The 23,123-nt window shown below is 45.4% G+C and overlaps 1 protein-coding gene across 4 annotated transcripts in view; it reads right to left on the reverse strand.

The window, feature by feature from the left end:
• LOC139054908 (U2 small nuclear ribonucleoprotein auxiliary factor 35 kDa subunit-related protein 2-like) overlaps nt 1–23,123 on the reverse strand; it is a 303,026-nt gene that overhangs the window by 55,214 nt on the left and 224,689 nt on the right. For 3 of the 4 annotated variants that reach the window (XM_070532644.1, XM_070532646.1, XM_070532643.1), the window contains one exon: nt 9,470–10,012. The exons of the other annotated variant lie outside the window; for it this stretch is intronic. In XM_070532644.1, coding sequence (XP_070388745.1) covers nt 9,750–10,012 — 263 coding nt within the window. In that variant the 3' untranslated portion in view covers nt 9,470–9,749. Of the gene's footprint in view, nt 1–9,469; nt 10,013–23,123 lie in introns of those variants that run through there. 4 annotated transcript variants of the gene reach the window in all.

Raw genomic sequence — 23,123 nt, forward strand, 5'->3', positions numbered from 1 at the left:
AATCGCCTAGCCCTGATAATTTATCAAGCACTTTTCTCAAGCGATACGCGGGTCAGTTGTCCCCCTCCCTGCATAAAATTTTCAGTGCATCACTTGAAACGGCAGTGCTTCCCAAGGACTGGCTGTGCGCAAAGGTCGTGCCAATTCATTAAGGTGGGAACAAGCAGCTTCTTGACACATACAGGCCAATATCCCTAACCAGCACATGTTGCAAACTAATGGAACATATAATAAATAAAGCTATCGTAACTTATCTGGAAGAAAATAACCTATTATACTTCAGACAACACGGCTTCAGGCAAGGGCTTTCAACTGTAACTCAACTTTTAGAAATTATACACGACTTTGCTGTAACAATCGATTCAAGACTGCAAGCTGATGCAATTTTTGTAGATTTTTCGAAGGCATTCGACCGCGTTCCACACAGTTTACTAATCTTCAAACTTAAATCAATTGGTATTAATCCCAAGACTGTTTCATGGATCGAAGCCTACCTCTCGAATCGGTCCCAGTTTGTTTGCGTAAACAATACTGAATCGGACTATCTTGATGTTCTTTCTGGTGTGCCACAGGGATCGGTTCTGGGGCCAACTCTTTTTCTTTTATATATTAACGACTTGTATACATGTATGGAACCAGGGGTCACAATAAGGCTTTTTGCGGACGACTGCATCATATGCACAACTGTTAGAACAGCCGATGAACAGACAAAACTTAATAAGTCTCTACAAAACATTGTTGTCTGGTGCGAAAAAATGGGGCATGTAAATTAACACACAGAAAACCAGGTGTATGACTGTAACACGTAAGAGCCCTTAAATTTCACATATAAACTAAGTAATACTTCCTTGGAACGAGTAGACTCATTCAAATATCTAGGTGTCACAATAACAAGATCGCTGAAATGGGACGTACATATCAATAATGTTTGCGCACGCGCGTTCAAACAACTTGGATTTTTACGAAGAAAGCTAGCAACAGCCCCCACCTCGGTGAAATTAACTGCTTATAAAACTCTGGTTAGGCCGATATTAGAATACGGCAGCATAGTATGGAACCCGCATCAAAAGTATTTAAACTTGGCATTACAAAAGATCCAAAGCAAGGCGCTCCGATTCATTTACACAAAGTATTCAAGGTACGACAGCGTAACCGCGCTTCGCACACAAGCAGGCACGACACTTGCTGGTCGGAGGAGGTTGGCCTGTTTGAAGTTCCTTTACCTTCTTTACCATGATCTGATAAACATAACAAAATCCGACTACAGTAAAATCTCGTTAATTCGAACCGCAAGGGGAAGCCGCTTCAGTTCGAATTAACGAAAGTTCGAACTAACGAAAGTGAAGGAGAGCAACAGTACACTGCGATTTGGAAGCAGTAGGGCATGTCAGAAATTTAGCGTGTCAAAAAGTGATGGCGTGTGCCGCGGGCACACGCCATCTTGAAGTCGAAGCTCTGGGTCCGACTGTGCCACACTACCGATGTCCACCGAAACGAACGTTAGCCGAGGCTTAACACCATCACAATGAATCGCGATGGCCGATACCTCCTAAGCTGAAAACAGACGTGCACAACCGATGAAGACTGCCGAGACAAAGACGCTGAACATATGAAGGTGGCGAAGGCCCTGATTCGTTGGTTCTTGATTGCAAGCGCAGCTGCGACGTGCTTGATTCGCTGTGTTACGATGGCGCTTGCCGTGCCATCTCCGCACAACATTAGCAGCTGTACAAGATTTGCAAAGCCTCCGAGATTCGCAACGGGCATGAAGTCTTGGAGGTTACATAGAACGGAGAGGCGGCAGCCGCCGCTGCCTTCTGGCTGACCCCGCGTCGGTTCGATTTTTTTCCGATTTTGCCTTCTCTCGCCGTTCTCTCCGTTTCGGAGGCAATACAGCCTTGTGTGTAGGCAGTAGGCGCGTTTCTCTGGCCGTGTGCCAGGCGAGCGTAGTTCGAATTATCCGTGAGGGAACCTTCTCGCGTTCGAATTAACAGACTTTTTTATACATACACTTCTGTGGAGCTTGGCCGGACCAAATCGTACAGTTCGAATTATCCATAAATTCGAATTATTGAAGTTCGAATTAACGAGCTTTCACTGTACTTGGTGCCCCCCGGACGTCACTCCAGTCGAACTAACCATGAAAAATGTATCGGAGCATTCTTTTCGCGTTGCGACACACTAAAATACTCATTTTTCCCTTCAACAATATATCTGTGGAATTCCCTTCCAAGTGACATCGTTTGCTCACAATCTGTGCATTCATTCGTGTCGACACTCGAATCGCACTTCGAGTCATTATCGGAATGATGACCGCATTGTGGTCGTCTTGGCTGAGAGTCCTCAAAAGTTATCAATGACGTATTGCCATGCCCCAACTTTTTTCACACGCCGGTGTCCATATGCTCTTTTGTACTCCACTGCGCTTGGTTCTTGGGCACGTCTGATAATATGCCTTACACTTGACACTGTTTGTACATTGCACGGCCCACCCAAATGCATTTTTTCCTGTATTAACTGCTTCTTACACTTTACACGGCGTACGCACTGTATAGGTTGTTTTTGTTTCCTTGTATTTACTTATTGCTGACGTGGCGCGTCGATTGTAACCATTGCTTTTTTGTTTGAGTTTGCTGCAAACCCCCTGTATAACAAAGCGCCTGTACTGTTTGTATGTCCACTCCTGTATGAACCTCTCAAGGCTGTATTGATAAATAAATAAATAAATAAAACGAAGTTATTATCATTTACTAGGCGCAACCACCGTATTCCAATATCGTATGTAATATCTAACAACATAATTGAACTGACAACTTCATATAAGTACCTTGGTGTTCACTTACAGTCTGATCTAACGTGGCATCATCACATCCGCCTGGCGTTGGCATCAGCTAACCGCTCTTTAGGCCTCCTCAAACGCAACCTTAAGCATGCTCCAGCTAAACTACGCAGACTAGCATACATCACATTAATACGCCCCAAAATCGAGTATGCATCAGCCATCTGAGATCCTTTTCAAACATATATCACCCAAGAAATCGAATCACTGCAAAACCGCGCGGTCTGTTTCATTTTTTCTGATTATTCACCCTATACTAGCATTTCAGCACTAAGAGCTCGCGCTCAACTTGACGACTTATCGCATCGCTGCATAATTGCCCGCCTCTCACTGCTGCACAAACTTTATCATCATCCGCACCTTCACCGTATCTTCGAACCAGCGACAGCCTTCATTCCACGCACAGACCGTATCTTCAAGATAAAACGCATCAGTTGTCACTCAGCTAACTATGCTAACTCCTTTGTTCCCCGAACAATTGTTGCATGGAATAACCTACCATCACACATTGCTACTCAAACCGATTTCGCAACCTTTCAGGAACTTTTACGCAATAGTTACGTGTAAATATCCATCATGTACCGTTTCTTCATACGTTGTTCAGTGTATATATTGTTTTGATCATTTGTCTTGCCATTCTGCGTGCACATTGTACGAGTCAATTCATGTCTCATTAATTTGTTAACGTGACAACTGACGCAGTTTCCAGCAACACCTTGTTTTACTTCTTTTACATTGTACCTATTTAATTCCCTTAATTTATTTTCTCAGACAGTTCTGTATTTTCTGAGTTTCACTTGCCTAATGTATTTCGTATTTTGTTTTACTGGTGTATTTTGCTAAATATCGTACTTTTGTATAACTTTTGTGTTTTCTTTTGTAAAAATTTTGTATAACTTTTGTGTACTTCAGTTGTTTTTTCCGTAACGCGCAAAGCTCACATTTTTTTCATGTATCTGTACCCCCTATGTAATACCCCTTTGGGGGCCTTTAGGGGTATTATGAAATAAATAAATAAATAGTTGACATCATTTAACCATATTAAACACAATGTGGATATGTACTTGCAATATACGGCCACTATAAATATAAATAGAAGTTAATTCAAGAATAGTGCCTTACATGGTGGGACAGCCATGAATTGTAGCTACAAGGTACCAGCGCTGCAATAGCACTGTTTGTGCAGAATATAGTTCAACTCTACTACTTTCAAACATCATTGTTTTTGTCTGCATTTGTATAGCTCCACTTCCTGTGAACAACATACATCTGGTGGAAGAGTGGCTTGCACCTGCAGTTGGGCCCAATGAATCGCCAAATTTCTGCCCGTTTTCAAGTTATTAGCATATTAGTAGAGGCAGTTGTTCTTATAGTAGCCTGTTTGCCCAGTGCAGAAGCCACTGCGGGTGTCAGGATGTTGTACACATCTTCGGCTTTGCAGGGGACACAGCATCTGGCACATGGTTTGTCACAGGCCATGTCGTTGGGGCAAGTTGGGTTTACTCACTTGCAAAGGGAGAACCAAGCTTGTTGGATAAGAATTAAACCGCCTGTACACTCAGTGGCCTTCTTCATTTTGTGTGACATATATGGTTATAGCTACCCTTGCTTTATGCACTTCTTGTCCGGCAGCAGTCCTGCTTTTGAAACACTCGGGATAGTGTTCAGCAAGCTGGACAGGAATATCCCTGAAAAACCAGATGTTCATTGTCGCACTTGTCATGCGAAGCTTCATACAGTATGATGAGGGCGGAAATTAATGAGGGTGTTCCTCAAGGCCTTGCAGCACATGTCATGAGTTTGGAGCAACTTGATGTATAGCACTTTTCTGATCGCATACTATAGGTTCAGCAGGTGTGGCCATGGTTTAAGTGCAGTGCAAGGTCAAGAAAACAGATATCTATGAGCAGCACCCTGGTAAAGGAGACGCTGGGAAACTAATGGGAAGCCTGTTGAACACCTAATTGACCAAGCTGCTGGCTTCATCAGGCAAAGTGTGATAAAAAGAAGGAAGTCATCAACACATCAGATTGTTTTTGCATATAGACACTGCTAAGGTTCTCAGGCACGCCAACAAGTCTTGGTGCACAGGCTATGCATGACCAACTACATATGCTTTCTGTTTGGACAAAGAACTGCTAATTGTAACTGGATGAAGATGGAGTGGACAGAAATAAATGGCAGCTCTATTAATCTGGTTTCACTGGCATCAACACTGATTTGTAAGTCCGCATTGCCATACTCCGCAATGCCTTCTTGGGTGACATCAACAAGGACCAGCTTGAGGCAAAGGGTAATACTAGTAGACATCTTTACAAGCTAAAAATGCATGCATGCATGGAGAGCACTTTGTGTCCAAAAAGTAGGCACTTCCACAGGGGCACTGGAAAAGGAACATATTATTTACAGTGGGCAAAGACAAGCTTCGCTGCTACTATGCACCCAGCATTGTTGCCATGTAACGACATCTTAAACAATCCCTCTCAAAAAGGAAATCATCTTTGTGTATCCATAAAGAGGGCAGCAGGCAAAGCCCCTTCAGCAATGATGCCAGCTTCAAAAGGCCCACTTGCACATCCTGAATGCTTTCTTCTTAGACTTTGCTGGGTGCAAGCATTCTACTGTCCAAACGTTGTCATTGAGAGCGCTGTTCGTTTGGTTCAAGCTCACGTTCGGCACTCTAATGGTTACTGTGGAGGATCCATAATAAAAAGCACAAAACAGAAAACTCAACGGAAAGGATAAGGCGCCATTTAGCACTTTGTATTGCTGCAGCCCACCCCCTTTTATTTTTTCTGGCCATGCTACATTTTTTTCTATAGATAGGCATGAACTTATCCTGTGCGCAGCTTACTGTAGAGACAATAGGCGATGTTCCCAATCGGTGTCCGATTTTTATTTACACTATGTACTGGCTCAAAGAGGCTCGAAACACTGCAATGGAAGCTTCTAGTAGAAAAGGTACCTGGAAGAAAAAAAAACTGTGCTACAACCACCTTGGCAATATCTTGTCCCCTTAATGAAAATTGTGCTTCCGTATCAACTTCAGCCCTTCAGTTTAGAGTAAGTACCAGTGCATTTATTTAGCCTCGCACGAACTGAAATTACTCGTTCGACTCAAGGAAGTGAGCTTCGTTCAGATGAACTTATCATCTGAGTAGCTGCGTGATATTTTGCTAGCCGAGTTGAACATCGTACCACATGGGCGATGTGCATGCAAAATTCTTCTCCCTTGCATTACGTTAGTGTTTGCCGAGTGTGTTGAGTGTACGCAGCGTGATTGGAGTTGCCCCTGGCTTGCTGTCACCTGCACATCGTCTGCGCTGCTGCCCTGGACTACGATCGAGCCACCCCGGGCGATGGTGATGCTGTGGCCAGTTCGGCGCAGCAACTTCAGCGGCCTCCTGTATCCAGCTCACAACCCTCGGCGGCAGACAAAAGAGCCGGCGGTCACCGACAGCTACGGCGGCTCTTGCCAGCAGGGCGCGTCGGCGCGAGTGACGCTTGCTCGTACCGACTACTGCGTCGTCGTCTCCGGAGTCCTGGCCTGGAATCGTGCCGTCGAGTCTAAAAAGCTGCTGCTGGGACCCGCGGACGCCAGCGGTGCACCTGGGGACAATGTCGGCTCGCATGCTATGGACAGTGTGGACATTTCCTCGGCGCGGCCACTGTTGCATGCACTGCCTTGTTCGCGAAGCATGTGTTGATGTTAGACCGTGTGACATGTTTCGCCGGAATATGTAGTGATTTAAGGTAGGGGGGATGTGGGGATGCGTGACTCTCACGCCGCCCATGAGATCTAGTTTTCCCGCATAGCCCCCGTCTCCGTGCGGCGGCACCGCGGCGATCGGAGTGGTACAAGTGCAGTGCGAGAGATGGCGTGAGTGTCGCGCCGCTGCTAAAGCCCCTCAATTTTAGCCGCTGCGGGGTTACTTGGGTGAGGGAAGACAAGGCGCTCTCTCTTGGGGTTCGGGAAGCAAGCGGGAGGGACGTGCCGTGCCGCGCGTGTGCCGACTCATGCTTCTGCGAGACTGTCTCGCGTGGCCGCCTTGGAATGCGCCACCGTTCGCGTGACAGTACGCGCGAATGACCACGCGTTGGGATCCAGCATGGGGCGAACATATTCGCTCGCTTCCGGTCGCGGTGAGTTGGACTTCTAGATTTGTCGCACGCCCATCGGCATGTTTTGTGGATAGCAACTCGGCTAGCAGGCATTGATCTATGAAAGGTGCAATAAATGCCCTTGTGATTGTTTGCACTACTGTGTTGTCCTTCCTTTGTCCCAAGAGTACGGAGGAGAACCGCACAACATGCTACCTATGTATGTTTCATCTGACCACAAGAAGTGGGATGACGTACTGCCTTTTATCACATGCGCGTTCAACACTGCCAAGCACGGGACTACCGGCTATAGCCCTTTCTTCCTGCTGTACGCACAGCCACCCCGGTACAATATCGACACCGTTTTCTCTTTCTGTAGTCATGAAAATCCACTGTCATCGAGACTCTCTGCCTTGCCGAAGAAGCTCGTCGTATTGCTCATTTGTGTACTTTGGCATCGCAGGACAGATCAAAAGCACGCTACGACATTCGCCACTATCCGGTAACCTATCGCCCTGGTGATTTAGTCTGCCTGCAGACTCCAGTACAAAAACGTGGGTCATGCCAAAAGCTTTTGGCCACCTATGATGGACCGTTTGTTATTATAAACAGACTTACAGAAGTCACCTATAATATAGCTCACCTCACGGCGAGTGGTAGCAGAGCTGCCAAGACCTAAGTAGTCTATGTCGCCTGCATGAATGCTCAGTTCATCAACGCTGAGTTCATCAACCAGCTGGTTGATGAACTCAGCATCATTCTCTTCTTCCTTCCCCCACTCGGGACCATAAGCATGTTCACCAGTCTTCGTTTTGCTCATGCGTAACAATATATTATATATTTTTGTCTATGCGGTAGGCATTAACAGAGGAGACATAACATTAAATGAAATAGCTAGATGGTCACTTACACTAGGTATACATGAAACATCCATAATGAGGTCAGGATAAAAGCATAATATTAAGTCTAAGATTTGTCAAATTCTTGTTGGTTCAGATACTAGTTCAGTTGGACATTGTTCTTAGGAATGCACTGTGGGCTAACACATGGCACTGCCAAGGTTGGGCCATTCTTGTTGGTTGTTGTGTCGGAGATATATGAGCAGTCTACAACATCAAGCAAGCATATGCAATGGGAGACCTGTCAACAATGTTGCATAACAAGTAAGCAGGGCATCCCATAGCACCAGGTCAGCTGCACCGAGGCAGATTTCCTTCAAACAGGAGTACCATCTCGCTTTTATTAGGGCATTGAGCTTTGTGCAACATAAATTAGACTGGTAAAAGAATAGTCTCCACTTGCATTAGTATTCCTGCCCTGAAGTTCAAATGCCTGTTATTTGACGATTTCGAATAGTTCATTACTGAACAATATAGCCAAGACTAGTCAATTCATATTACAAATTTCCCATATTCACGAACCATTTCTTTAAATATTGTAGTTTAAGGTTGCAGAAGTGCACAGTGGGTTATGACTCACGAGTAGAAGTCAGTGTTTAAAATTGAAGTGAAAAACATAATGAAAAAATTCTGCCGGATTTTTTTCCGGAATTCAATTCTAAATGAACAGCTTCACTGAAAGCAAATTTGACAGACAGCTAAGATAGTGATCAGCATGCGGCTATGAGCCTACATGTACTTCAGTGTAAGGAGCCTGGCATCGTCTATCAGCCGTAGCCAGCCCTTACCACTCAAGCAATCTTTATTTACCTCTTGAGACGACAGCTTGGGCAAAAAGCCATTTTTAAAATAAAATTTGATCTCCCTCTCTCTATTTGTGCCAATTTTGCCTCTCACTGCAACGAAAACAAGCACTCTGAGCTGAAGCACAGTGCCCTGAATGAGCCAGGCGATTGTGTTCCAAGCTCTTGATTTTGACCAGCTGAATGCAAACTGCACCACAAGAGTGCTCTGGAGCACTCAGCAGTGACCAGTCGAATGTGCCATAAGAAGGGAGGGGATGGCATGCAGAGAGATCGCAGGAGATGCAACCAGCCACTGCCAGCCACGCCCACTCCACCCGTCATCTGCTTTGGGGCGCCTTACTAGAGGCATCCGATGGTCTTCAGCGGCGCCGACGACAATAATGCAGAGGACTGGCTATCGTCTTACAGTATGGTAAGCATCCACAACTGATGGGATGACACCACTAAATCCAACAATGTCATCCTCTATCTTTCTAATGAGGCTAACCTCTGGTTTAAAAACCGCGTGGCAGATTTTCCAACCTGGTTTGCATTCAAGGCTGCCCTCATAAAAGTGTTTGGGCACCCCACCATACGACAGTTGCGCGCCGAGCAGTGTTTGCACGAATGGGCACAGCAGCCAGGCAAGTCGTTCACAAGCTATATTGAGGATGTTCTCAACCTTTTGAAGTGCATCAATGCCTCCATGCCCAAATCTGACAAAATCAAGCACATTATGAATGGCATTGACTTGACGTCTTTCAAATGCTGCTGCTGTTGGTAATGTTTGTCATCATCACATCAGTAAATATAGAAAAAAACTAAGCATAAATCAGCACACCATATGGTATGGGGTATTTTTTTTTTCTTGTATCAATGTGATCACTCTGACAAGAAGAGGTACTCGGTTTCAGTAATATCTTAATGGTATGCACAATCACCGTCAAACTTTACTCTAGCAATGATGACACATCTATAGCAACTTAATTTTAACAAACACAGGTTTGTAACACAAACACTGAATGCTCTCAAAGGCAAACACATTAAGCGAATACACTGAAGCCACTGAAACCTTATACATCCAGCACTCTTCATAGGAGAAACGAAAAGGCGCTTGAGGTGTGCTCAGTCTATGTGTGACGGTGACTGTACCTTATGCACTTCTGGCTGACTAACGATGCTTTGACCTGGAAGATCGTGTGACTGATTTCCTTGACCTGCTTCTTGACCTGGAACGCAATTCGTGACGCCGCCGTTTCTTTTGGTCCTTGGATTTTGACCTAGATCTCGAGGCACGTGACCTCTTATGTGATCTGTGTGGCGACCTGGATTGTCTTCTCCTCTTGGCCACAGGGCTGTGGGAATGCTGGCGCTGTGGTGGTGGAGACCTGTAACATGTAAATATCTAGAGCTTCCTGTTGAGTTGGTATTCTAGGCAGACAACCGTGCTTTTAGCACTAAAAAAGACATTAACTGACCGAATCAGACTAAGAAATTGCACTAGTTAGTGGTTATTCAACTTGTAATGCATGTAATTGTAGCTCTGAGTAAAACTACTAACTGCAATAGGACACAACAAACAAGGACGACAGACAAAGTTCTGCGGAAATGTTTTGCCCAGAAAGGTGTTGGTCCTGGATTGGAATTCCACACCAGGATGAATTTTTCTTCAAATGCAAGGCTTTCTATTCAGAAACCCGTATGGGTTACCTTTGTAGCTTCATACTAAAATTCAGGTGGATGACAATTTTTCTCTTCCAATGATGATAGAGGGCCATAACTGCAATGACCTTTCTGTCACCCTTGCCTGGTGTGTCCTATCAAGGTTAGCAGTTTTACTCAGTGCTTACAAGGTGGAGCACTTCTACGTATATACAGTAGAATCTCACTGATACATTTTGAGAAAACTACGTACTAACCGGGAAAACGTACAATTGGAAGTCACTAAAAACATTGGCAGACTTAATCCAGTTGACATCTATATAATGCAAAGCATTGAGAGAATCACTGCAGCAGAAGATGCCGATGTGCATGGAGCTGGTGGAATCCAAGCGACCATTCTCATTCAGTGGGCAAGGTGACAGCGGCGGCGACACGATGTGAAAATGCTGTTTCTTCCTTGTGCAGATCCTCGGATGCATCACCGAGCCTGCTTTACCAGAGTGTACGCCATGTGACATCATCTTCACATGTTTGCCGGTTGATTCATCGTTCTACAGGCTACACAAGAAGAACTTCATCACTGCATCGCCCGACTGCCCTATCACCTCTGTGTGTGATAGTTCTGGCATGCTCGGGAAATCAACGACCTGCCTGCATGTTTCATGGAACTCTGGTACTTGTGCGCACACCATCAATATTTAGAGCGATAATCCCGACATCACCATTCAAGGGTTTAAAAGCGGCGCTAAAGGCTTCGCTCGTCAGTGGGCAAGGTGATGGCGGTGGCAACACCATGCTAAAACGCTGTTTCTTCATTGCAAAGGTATGTTATTTAGAAAATTGTCGATGCTTGAAATCCGACAATCAATCATTGCTGCTGTTTCTTTGCCCACAAGACGCGGCTGATTTATGCTTGAATGCCTTGTACTGTATCAGTTGCCTTTTGTTGAGCGGAGGCATGGAGCTGGATCCTGGTCCCCCCAAAGTCGATCTCCCAAAAAAGCTAGGCAATTCATCGAAAAGTAATGATTCTAGCAACAGTTCTGAATGCTCTGCATGCTCCGCAATGGCCACTCAACATTTCTGAGGCATGTTCGATTGAAAATGCTGACATTGTCGCTATGCTTACTGAGCTTCTTGAACATCAAAAACTGATGGCTGAGGACCTCGCCAAAATTAAGTCATTCCAAGCTTCTGTAAACTTGCATTTTGATGCGCTAGAAAACTGTGTAGCAGTACTTAAATTGCCTACAACAGGCCAGAAGGTTGATGTCAATGTTTCCGATCTTCTCCGCTCCGAGGTTAAAACACTAACTGGAACTGTGGCTCAGTTGGTTGCCAAGAATGACGACCTTGATAACCGATCCCGTCGCAACAATATTATACACTTCTTGGACGAAAAACCGGATGAAAATGAGAATACTTTGCTAGATGGGGTTGCACAGATATTTTCTGGTATACTACAAATTACGCCCCCACACATTGAGAATTGCCACAGGATTGGCGGAAAGCGCAGAGAGCGTCCACGCCCAGCTATTTTTAAGCTGCTGGATTTTCTGGAAAAGTCTGCGGTGATGAGAAACGTCTCGAAGCTTAAAGGATTGCAATATTACATCACTGAAGATTTTTCAGCCAGTGTTCGTGCAGTCCGGAAAAAATATTTGGGACACGTCAGCATTTTTTCGAAGAGAGAGCTCTGCTGTCAAGCTATGCTATGATTACATTTTTATCAACAAAGTGCGCTACAGCTGGGATGACAGTCCAATGCTCTTATCAGAGACCCTAAATCCTTCATTATTAGAAAATCTCGGTCAACACCGCCCAATTCGTCGGCTGCAGCTAAACCTTCTGAGTCGCTACGTTCCACTTCTTTTGACTGACTGCCTTGTAATTCCAATTGTAACCATTAAATTTTAAACATAAATGCCAGGAGCATAACTAACAAGTTCGAAGACTTTTTGTTTTTAACTCACCTCACCGCACACTCACCTCATGTGGTTGGTATCACAGAGACTTGGCTGCATGATGATATATTAGACTCAGAGTTCACTCCTCCTGGCTACGTTGCGGTTCGCACAGATCAGCATCACTTTAAAGGTGGCGGCATTGCGTTGCTTTTTCGGTTGGATCTCAAGTTTTCATGATTGTCACCACCAGGTGACATTGAATCAGTCTGGTGTAAACTTTATCTAGACCAAGCACATGTCACGATAGGCGTCGTTTACCGTCCACCAAGTTCCTCTGTAGACCACGTTCTAACTCTTAGTCGCTATTGTCACGTGGTGGTGACGTTGAAGAACACAGTAGTAATACTGTGAAAGACAAAACTAACTTTTATTGGGCGAACCTGTGCCCACAAAAACAGGCTCCACTTATAGCACAACGATAGCGGCGAACACGGTCGGCGATCGTCGAAAATCTGATCAGCGGGTCAAGCGCGTCCGCTTTTATACAGCAGTCGTTGAATGTTCCAGACTAATCGTTCGGACCCGCGTGCCTTCCACAAAGTTCTACACCATTCGCGTCAGGTGATGAAATCAGATAACATAAGGTTCGGCGACAACAGACAGCGGATAGAAGCACCAATAACTTTCCAGAAACTTTGGATACATGCAGGCGCGTCCCACGCTGTGCGATTACATTTGTTAGGCGGCGAAACGTGGTTGCCCAATAAAGATAAGTACACGTATCAATACCCCCCTCTTAAAAAGCATCGTCCCGATGCTACAAATATAGGAGAGCGAAACACAAAAGGACACTTAATAAACATAAGTAACAAAACAACGAAAATAAACGAAGTCCAAAGGTCAGTTACGCGAAGCCCCAAAGTTTATTAACGCTGGTAGTACGGCTTGAGTCGCACAACGTGGACTATTTCAGGTCGTGAGCGGTGCCGCTGTGATAGCGAAATGTCGTCTAGCACGACCTCATAGTCCAACGCGCCAATACGTCGGATGATCTTGTACGGTCCGAAATAGTGACGAAAGCTTCTCTCTCGGTCCTCATCGGCATATAGGGGTCCATACCCAAACACGGTCGCCGGGCTGGTACTAGACGAAGCGTCGTCGGAGGTTGTAGTGTCGGCTGTCGGTCCCTGCTGGTTCTTGATCCGCAGGCAGGCGAGCTGTCGGGCTTCTTCAGCGCGCTGGAGATAGGTAGCGACGTCAAGATTCTCCTCGTCAGAGACGTGCGGCAGCATGGCGTTGAGCGTCGTCGTTGGGTTCCTGCCGTACACTAGCTTGAATGGCGTGATCTGTGTTGTTTCTTGCATCGCCGTGTTGTAAGCGAATGTTACGTACGGCAGGACCACATCCCAGGTCTTGTGTTCGATGTCGACGTACATTGCTAGCATGTCGGCGAGGGTTTTATTCAGCCGCTCGCTCCGTAAGACCATTCGTCTGCGGATGGTAGGCAGTTGTACTCCTGTGACTTGTCTGGCTGTATTGCAGAATGGCTTGCATGAGCTTTGCTGTAAAAGACGTTCCTCTGTCGGTGATGAGGACTTCTGGAGCGCCATGTCGCAGCAGGATGTTCTCGACGAAAAATTTCGCCACTTCGGCTGCGTTACCTTTCGGGCAGTGCTTTAGTTTCAGCGAAGCAGGTGAGGTAGTCCGTCGCTATGACGATCCACTTATTTCCGGTTGTTGACGTCGGAAAGTGTCCCAGCAAGTCCATCCCGATCTGCTGGAATGGTCGGCAAGGAGGCTCGATTGGCTGTAGTAATCCGACTGGCCTTGTCGGCGGTGTCTTGCGTCGCTGACAGTCTCGGCATGTTCTGACATAACGGGCGACGTCGACGGTCAGGCGAGGCCAATAATACTTTTCTTGTAGCCTCGATAGTGTCCGGGAAAATCCGAGGTGTCCAGCGGTCGGATCGTCAGGTAGGGCGTGCAGTACATCTGGACGCAGCGCCGATAGAACAAGAAGGTAGTTGGCGCGGACTGGTGAGAAGTTCTTCTTCACGAGTCGGTTGTTTTGAAGCGTGAACGAAGACAATACACGCTTAAATGCCCTTGGGACAACGTCGGTGTGCCCTTCCAAACACTCGATTACGGCTTTTAGCTCCGAGTCTCCTCGTTGCTGTTCGGCAAAGTCTTCCCCGCTTGTTATTCCAAGGAAGGTGTCGTCATCCTCGTCATCTTGCGGCGGCAGGTCAATGGGGGCGCGTGATAGGCTATCGGCATCTGAGTGTTTTCGTGCGGACTTGTATATTACAGTGATGTCGTATTCTTGTAGTCTGAGGCTCCACCGTACCAGCTGTGGTGAAGGGTCCATTAAGTTAGCTAGCCAACACAACGCGTGATGGTCGCTGACCACTTTGAATGGCCTGCCATATAGGTAAGAGCGAAATTTTGCTGTAGCCCAAACGATGGCAAGGCATTCCTTTTCGGTCGGTGAATAGCTGCCTTCCGCTTTTGAAAATGACCGACTAGCGTAAGCTATCACGTGTTCATGTCCATCTTTTCTCTGGACTAGGACGGCACCGAGGCCAAGGCTACTGGCATCAGTGTGTATTTCGGTATCGACGTGCTCGTCGAAGTGCGCAAGTACGGGCGGCGACTGCATAGGTCGTTTGAGTTCTTGAAATGCGTCGGCCTGCGGCGTTTCCCACTTGAACTCGACGTCACATTTAGTTAGCTGGGTCAGTGGCTCAGCGATGCATGAAAAGTCCTTGACAAATCCCCTGTAGTAGGCACATGTGCCAAGAAATCTACGCACTGCCTTCTTGTCGATGGGCTGCGAGAAATTTGCGATGGCAGCTGTTTTCTGCGGGTCAGGGTGGACTCTGTTGATGAAGTGGCCAAGGAACAGAAGCTCATTGTAAGCAAAGCGGCACTTTTCTGGCTTCAGAATGAGCCCTGGTGACTTGATGGCTTCTAGTACTGTTGCATGCCGTTTAGGGTGATCGTTGAAATTTCCGGCGAAGACAACGACGTCATCCAAGTAAACGAGACAGGTCTACCACTTCAATCCTGCTAAAACCGTGTCCATCACGCGCTGGAATGTTGCAGGCGCCGAGCACAGTCCAAATGGCATAACCTTGAACTCGTAGAGGCCGTCTGGGGTGATGAAGGCGTTTTTTTTGTGATCTCTTTCATCGACTTTTATTTGCCAATAGCCAGACTTGAGGTCCATCGACGAAAAATACTTGGCGCTGCAGAGCCGATCCAATGCCTCGTCTATCCGTGGAAGGGGGTATACGTCCTTCTTCGTGATCTTGTTCAGACGACAATAATCGACGCAGAAACGTAGGGTTCCGTCGTTTTTCTTCACCAGGACAACAGGGGATGCCCATGGGCTTTTCGACGGCTGGATGATGTCGTCGCGCAGCATTTTGTCGACTTGTTCTCTTATAGCTTCACATTCTCGCGGCAAAACTCGGTAAGGGCTCTGGCGGAGTGGTCGAGCGCTCTCTTCAGTTATTATGCGATGCTTGGCGACTGGTGTTTGTCGAATCCTCGATGACGTCGAAAAGCAGCCTTTGTATCATCGAAGCAGACTTCTGAGCTGCTGTTGCTTAATCATGGGGAGACTTGGATTAATGTCGTAGTCTGGTTCGGGAACCATGGTCGTCAGGGTAGATGTGGCGGAGTCTGAGAGGATAATAAACGCATTACTGGTTTCCAGAATTTCCTCGATGTACACGATCGTCGTGCGTTTGTTGATGTGCTTGAACTCCTGGCTGAATTTTGTCAGCAACACTTCAGTTTTCCCTCCATGCTGTATATGCTGTATATGCTGTACTGGCTTGCTAGTCTTTAGATACATGTAATTTGTTTGTAGCAGATGATATGAATGTTTGTTCGTATTTACTGTTCAGTATAATTGGTTCGAACATAAGAGAAAACACTACATGACTTTGGATAATCTCTGCTGTATCTCATGTGTCACAGTTCTGCCCCAACAGAGTCTGTGCCAAGTACATCTTGGTCATCACGGGAGCCCCCATCTACACCAACAGGAAGGGGCTGAAACCGAATTCACAAGGCTTTACACCACGAACAAAGAAGTCCTTCTAGAAGTATTTGGATGAGATATCAAGTCTACAAATGACTGTGTCAAGAGTGAAAAGAGCTTCCGCCATCATTCCATTAGCCCAGATATTGGCCGAGTCATCCAGGTACCTCAACAACAAAAATTATGTGTCTTCAGATGTACCTGCAACCTCTGAACAAGCACCGACGACGCTGGCCAAAAGATTTCCATCAGCTTGCCCTTCCTTAATAAGCTTCCTGGCCTTGTCAAATACCATTTGTGCCAAGTATAATTTTTTTTCCAATGAATTCAAGCTTTTTCATTGCACAGTCTTGTTAAAGATCATTCCTCTTCCTCATCCAAACATTAAAGGTCAACAGATTCTTTGCTCATACTTAATACCAGTCACTGTCTAATAGCATATGTGTAGCAGTATTTCCTAGCGTATGTTACCATGTGCAATTCCTCTCCTGAAATAGCTGATGCGGCATTGGCATGTGTCTTGCATTAACATTTGCACTGTGTGCTATGTAGCATTAAACTTTTCTTAATGTTCTTGGCTTTCAGAGCTTGCAAGGTAGAGTGGCCTTTTTCTTGAATGCAAGCTTTCTCAGTCCCATATTGAATTCCTAGTCTCATTCAGGATTGCTATTCTTGCTCGACAGCCTGTGTTTTTGTGCAAGCTACATTGAAGAGATGGATTGCAGAATCTGGTTTCGGTGCTGTGCGACTTGGTACTTGTCACCGTGTTACGTTTCTCATATGTAGGAGCCTGGTCAGATGCATTGGGAAACAGTCTCTCGAGGCATGCACATGCTCCTACAGTCTGCACAGTGACATAGACTAGACTGCGAATTTACACGCACCGTGGTTAGTGCTCCTCGTTCCGTCCTTTCCTGCTGCTGCCGTGTGCAAATTTTGCTTGTGGCCTTCCTCGGCCATGATTTGGCGTCAACGGGGGCTAACATACATGATTACATGATCCGGAGTGTATGAGGTTGATATCCACATGGGTGAAAAGGCCTGCAAAATGGCGATTCCCACAAAACAAACCATGTCCATATTGAGAGCAGGTGGTGCACCAAGTGTGAGCAACCCATTAAAGGCCCCCGAAAGAACAAAAAGAAATGTGCAGGTTTGAAAGGAGGTAACGTTAAAATGCCAGGTAGCTCATGTCGCTGTGTTGGCTATGGCAGCAGATGCTTGCATCGCCCAATTGATTTGCAATGCAACTTACAGCGACTGTCGATGCAAACAGGTGGGACACTGTCCAATCTGCTTGCGCTGCTGGTAGTCACTTGTTACTAGACTGCCATGTGCGACGAAGGCAAGCACTGTGCCTGAAGTCGGATAGCTGAATGTTCTGTAAGCGACCTATAATGCGTGAATGCTCACTGTTGTCATGTGGATCTTAGCCAATGTACGGTGTATTGTCTGAACCTTATGCGATGATTGAATGCGAGTCTCATTTGATCATGGCTGCCGTGTTATGTTTCTTGGATGTGCCAATCTGGTTAGCTGCATTGGGCAACAGTCTCATGAGGTAACCATCTGCTCCTGCAGTCCACACAGCGACAATGACTCCCAATTTACACACACCATAATAGGTGCTCCCCGTTCGACCTTTCGTGCTGCATCAGTGGGCAAATTATGCTTGTGGGCCTTCATCAGACGTGATGTGGCATGAACGGACACCAGCATACGTGATTAAATGATCCCAGGTGTACGTAGTTGATAGCCACATGGGTGGAAAGGCCCCTGCAAAAGTGGCAGCAAAATGGTGATGCCCACAAAACCGAACGTGCCCATTGAGAATGTGAGGCACCAAGTGCGAGTTACACATCAGCGGCACGCGAAAGAACAAAAAGAAACATGCAGGTTGGAAAGGCGATAACGCTAAAATGCCGGGTAGTCCATGTTGCTTTGCTGGCTGCTTCACAATGCGAGTTACGGCGACTGTCGATGCAAACAGGTGGGGCACTGTCCAGTTTGCTTGCGTTGCTGATTGTCGCTCGTTACCAGACCACCATGTGTGACGACTTTTTTATTTATTTTTTATTTACAGATACTGCAGGCCCTTCTCGGGCTTATGCAGGAGTGGATACTAAGAATACAAACAAGAGAAATAAATTTAAACTAATTACATCATCATCATCATTTATTATTCCCTTAAGGGTCCCTTCGGGGACATTACATAAGGGGGGGAAAACATCGATGTGAAAGTGCCATACATCAGCTCAAAAGAAAAAAAAAAATGCAAACAAAGGCAACAGAAAAATAAATAATAAACTGTAGAAAACATCACGTGTAAACAGAACAATGAAAATATCTCAAACTGAGTAGCAATAAATTTTAAAAAAAGTGTACACGTAAATGTGAAACATGCTAAACATAAGTGGCAAGAAATAAGAAAAGGAAAAATAGGCGATGACACAAGCAAGACGGATTGCTGGGAGAGGAAACGTGAGGAAAAGTGGCTATTTTGGGTTGAAATGGTCTGATAGTAACTGTCTAAATTTGGAGGGATTTGACTCTAAAACCACGGCTTCGGGAAGATTGTTCCATTCTTTTATGGCGATGGGGAGGAAGGATTTGTTGAAGGCGTTGGAAGAACCATGCAAACGCTGTATACTAAGGGAGTTAAAAAAACGGTGAGATGAGCGTATCGAAGCATGTAATAAGTTCTCGCGCAGTGCAGGAAAGTTAAAGTATAATTTATGAAAAAGACAGAGCATTGCCAGTTTTCGGTGGAGTGCTAGGGGTTCGAGTCCGAGAGTCAATTTTATGTCGGTAGCCCTGTGCCAAGGTGAGTACTGGGAAGTTATGAAGCGGGCTGCCCGGTTCTGAATGGCTTCGCGCGACTGAATCAAGTAAACCTGGTGAGGGTTCCATATGGCTGAGGCATACTCCATTTTAGAGCGGACGTATGTTTCGTATGCTAATTGCCTGATGGATGGAGGGGACATAGCCAGAAATCTTCAGATGAAACCAAGTGTTCTGGAAGTGTTAGCGCAGAGTTTCGTGATATGGTCCACCCAAGTTAGCTTGTTAGTTATTTCGACTCCTAGGTACCTGTATGAGTTTGTTACTGATAGCGCCGTGGAGTTCAGCGAGTACGGGAAAAGGGTAGTGGAAAGTTTACATGAAATGTGCATGCATTTACATTTTGAAATATTAAGCTGCATTAGCCAATCAGAACACAATTTCTGGATTTTGTTTAGGTCATCTTGTAATGATTCCTGGTCGGTATTATCGGAGATGCGGCGATAAATGACGCAATCGTCTGCAAAAAGACGGACAGATGACGAAATCCCAGATGGCAGGTCGTTGATGAAAATTAGGAAGAGAAGCGGAGCAAGGACGGAACCCTGGGGAACTCCAGAGATAACGTCAGTAGTTTTAGACGCATGTGAAACATGCGTCTAAAACTACTGACGTTATCTACTGACACTCACTCCTGCCTGGACTGCCAAGAGGCAGTTGGCAGTATGTAATAAATAAATAAATAAATAAATAAATAAATAAATAAACGTAATGGAAGCTGCTTTGGAAGTGTTTATTCTTAATCCCCACCTTGCGCACCCATGCATCAATGGAGCGTAAAGAATTGTTCAATTTAATTTGGTCATTTGGTCTGCAAATAGTTTAATCTGGATTGGTGGTTCGACGCAAAGATGAATATCGTTAGTGTATACCAATAAAAGAAGAGGCCCGAGAGGACCGAGCCCTGCGGAACACCAGAGTACACATCCAAATCTTCAAAGACACTCCCATTTATGGCAACACACTGCTTTTTATCTCTTAAGTAAGATTCAATCCATGCCACTACTTTCTGTTCAATGCCAATTGCCTTAAGTTTCGTTAATAAATCTTTATGCGGAACAATATCAAACGCCTTTGAAAAATCCAAGAAAATAGCATCCGTTTGGCCTTTTATATTGAGTGTACCAATTAATTTATCAGTTATTTCAGCAAGTTGGGTTACAGTAGATAAACCAGATCTAAAGCCATGCTGTTGCAGATAAAGCAAATTATTATTTTCTAAGTAATTAAAAATGGCCTTAAAGATAATGTGTTCGAACATTTTACAACAGGTGCTAGTTAAAGAGACGGGCCTGTAGTTGTTAATTTCAAGAGTAGAGCCAGATTTATGCACCGGAATTATTTTTGCCAAGCGCCAATCATCAGGATTTACTGCAGTGCTTAAAGATATAACGAAAATAGGATGTAAATATTTGGCCACCCATACAGCATATATACTCAAAAACGTATGGGAGAGTTGGTAAAGACCAGGTGATTTCTTCCTATCTAGCCTATGCAAGAGGCCCAGAACACCGTCCTCTGTTATCTCTACCTCGGGCATAGGACAATCATAGCCATATGATGGTAACAGTGCATGCGAAACTGTATGCGTGAACACGGATTGGAAAAATGCATTAAATTTGTTAGAAATGACAGTCCAGTCAACAATACTTTCACCTGAAACTTTTATCTCTGATATACCCCGTTTATTCTTTGATAGATAGCGCCAGAACTTCTGGGGTTCTTTGTTCATAAATGATTGCAAAGTGACTGAAAAAAAAAAAAACGTTTTTTTGCCAACCTTGTTTGCTCCCGCAGATTAAAAATAAGGCTTGAAAGGTCATTTGTATTACCCCGTTTACGTCGTTGCTTAATTTTACGTTTTAAATGAATAATTTCTCGCGTGAACCATGGGTATTCCCTATTCGTGCGTTTCTTTTTTAACGGGACATATTCTTGCTCGCAAAAAAGAAGAGTTTCTCTAAAGTATGACCACATTTTATTAACATCACTGATTTTCTTGAAGTTAGCAAAGCGTGATTCCAAATAGTTTAAAACAGCGATATCGTCGGCGTGTGTGTAATCTCTGACGAAAGTATCCGAAGGCTTAGTAAAAGAACGCCCTCCCACAACCGGACATGACAGAGCAAGCAACTTATGGTCAGATATGCCGTCTTCAACACTAACCGTACAGCCTTGAAGTGAGCTGCTAACAAGTGCTAAATCAAGGAGTGAAGATGATGAATTATTGACCCTCGTATTGCCGGAAACTAGTTGGTGTAAACAAAAGTTGAATGTAGTCGTGAGCAATGCATGACCACTTTTAGAATCTTTGCCGTCGTGAGAAAAATTAGACCAGCCTATTCCCGGCAGATTAAAGTCTCCCGTTATTATAATGTTCGACCGGGAATTCGTATTATCTGCAAGGTTTCCACATATTCCGGTGAAGCATTTGGGGGTCGATACACACCCCCTAGAAGTATACTTTTGCCCCCGAATTTAAGTTTGCACCATATGCTTTCATGGTTATCGATCCCATCCATTAGTGTGAATGCAATATTATTTTTAATCGCGATAGCTACTCCACCACCTCGTGACCCTGTCTTTACGGATAAGCCTATAAGTAGAAGGTACGACTTCCAAATCCTGTACATGAGCATGTAACCATGTTTCAGTAATTACTAAGACATGCGGATGATAACAGGAGATTACATCTTCGAGGGAACCGGATTTATTTACGACGCTGCACGCATTGAGCGGTACAACTTGGAGAACTTTGCTTGAAGATTGTCATTTTTTATCGCGACTTTGTGTGGTCACACGGGCAGAAGCAGGGTGATCGGAATCACGCTGCGTCTGCGCATCAGATCGTGTGATTTCCACTCAGCGGTTTTGAAGCTGATCCCAGATATAAACTTTATCATCTATTTCCAATTTATCAAAAATAAGTGAAACCTTTGCTCCATTGGCCTTTTCCACAGTTGCAGAACGCCACAGCCTACCGCGCAAGTCACGAATTCTTTTTAAGTGAGCTTCTCAGCGTATCTCGAGATGCACATTTTATTTCTGCTCTTGTACGAGAAGGTGCACTGCTTTTCTTATGCCAATAAAGTTGAAGTCCTGTTCACTCACTTGTGGGTTGTTTGTATGGGCGTCAGTAGAGGCTCTTTGGTCTCCTGGCAATTAGAACGCACCAGCTACGTGGCAGCCTAGGCAATGAGGCCTGCCGCATAAGCAGTAGGGCAAGTACGGCGCGTACCAGCGCACGCGACCGGCGGAAAGTGGCCATATTGAATTTTGCTCCAAAAACACACACACACACAAAAAAACATTTCCGCTGGTTGAGCATCGCCATCTGGCATCTGCCTCACTAAGTTCCATGCGCTGCCGCTGCTTATTTTCGAACCACTGCCGAAGGTACAGTCGCCCAAATCATTACCTGGTGTGTGGGAGCGACGACTTTTCCGTGCGTCAGTGCCGTTTGACGGGGCGAGGCTGGAAACAGTCTGAGGCTAAGCGCATGCGGACAAAGCGCGCTCAGCTGGGCCCATCGTCTACTAGGCTGTTTCCAGCCTCGCCGCGTCATACGGCGCTGACGCCCGGAAAAGTCGCCGCTCCCGCACACCAGTTAAAGATTTGGGCGACTGTACAGTTTCCCTTCTCTAAAGTTGGTCTTTATTCTATGGCCATGCTGCGCTTCTGCTGATGGCGATGGCAAAGGCGGCTATTTACTTTATTTGCCCATTGTTGCCAGACTTCTGTAGTTTTTCCGCCAATTTCTGGTATATATGACGAGGGTCAACTTTTCGCAATGGTTTTTTGAAAAAAATTTCGGCTTATATTCCGGTTTTTACGGTATTTAGGCAGGCAAGCCATGGTGCCGAAGGATCTCAGAAGTGGCCGACACTAGGACTGCTCGGGTCAAGCATGCTAGTGTGTTCCACTCTCATGCTGGCTGCACCTGAGCCATCTTCTTCACTGGCTTTGGAGGCGACAGTCACATCATCCACAATCTGAGCAGGCTTAACAACCACAGTGTGCCAATTTCCAATACATAGT

Source organism: Dermacentor albipictus, chromosome 1 (assembly GCF_038994185.2).
Source record: "Dermacentor albipictus isolate Rhodes 1998 colony chromosome 1, USDA_Dalb.pri_finalv2, whole genome shotgun sequence".
NCBI lineage: Eukaryota > Metazoa > Arthropoda > Arachnida > Ixodida > Ixodidae > Dermacentor > Dermacentor albipictus.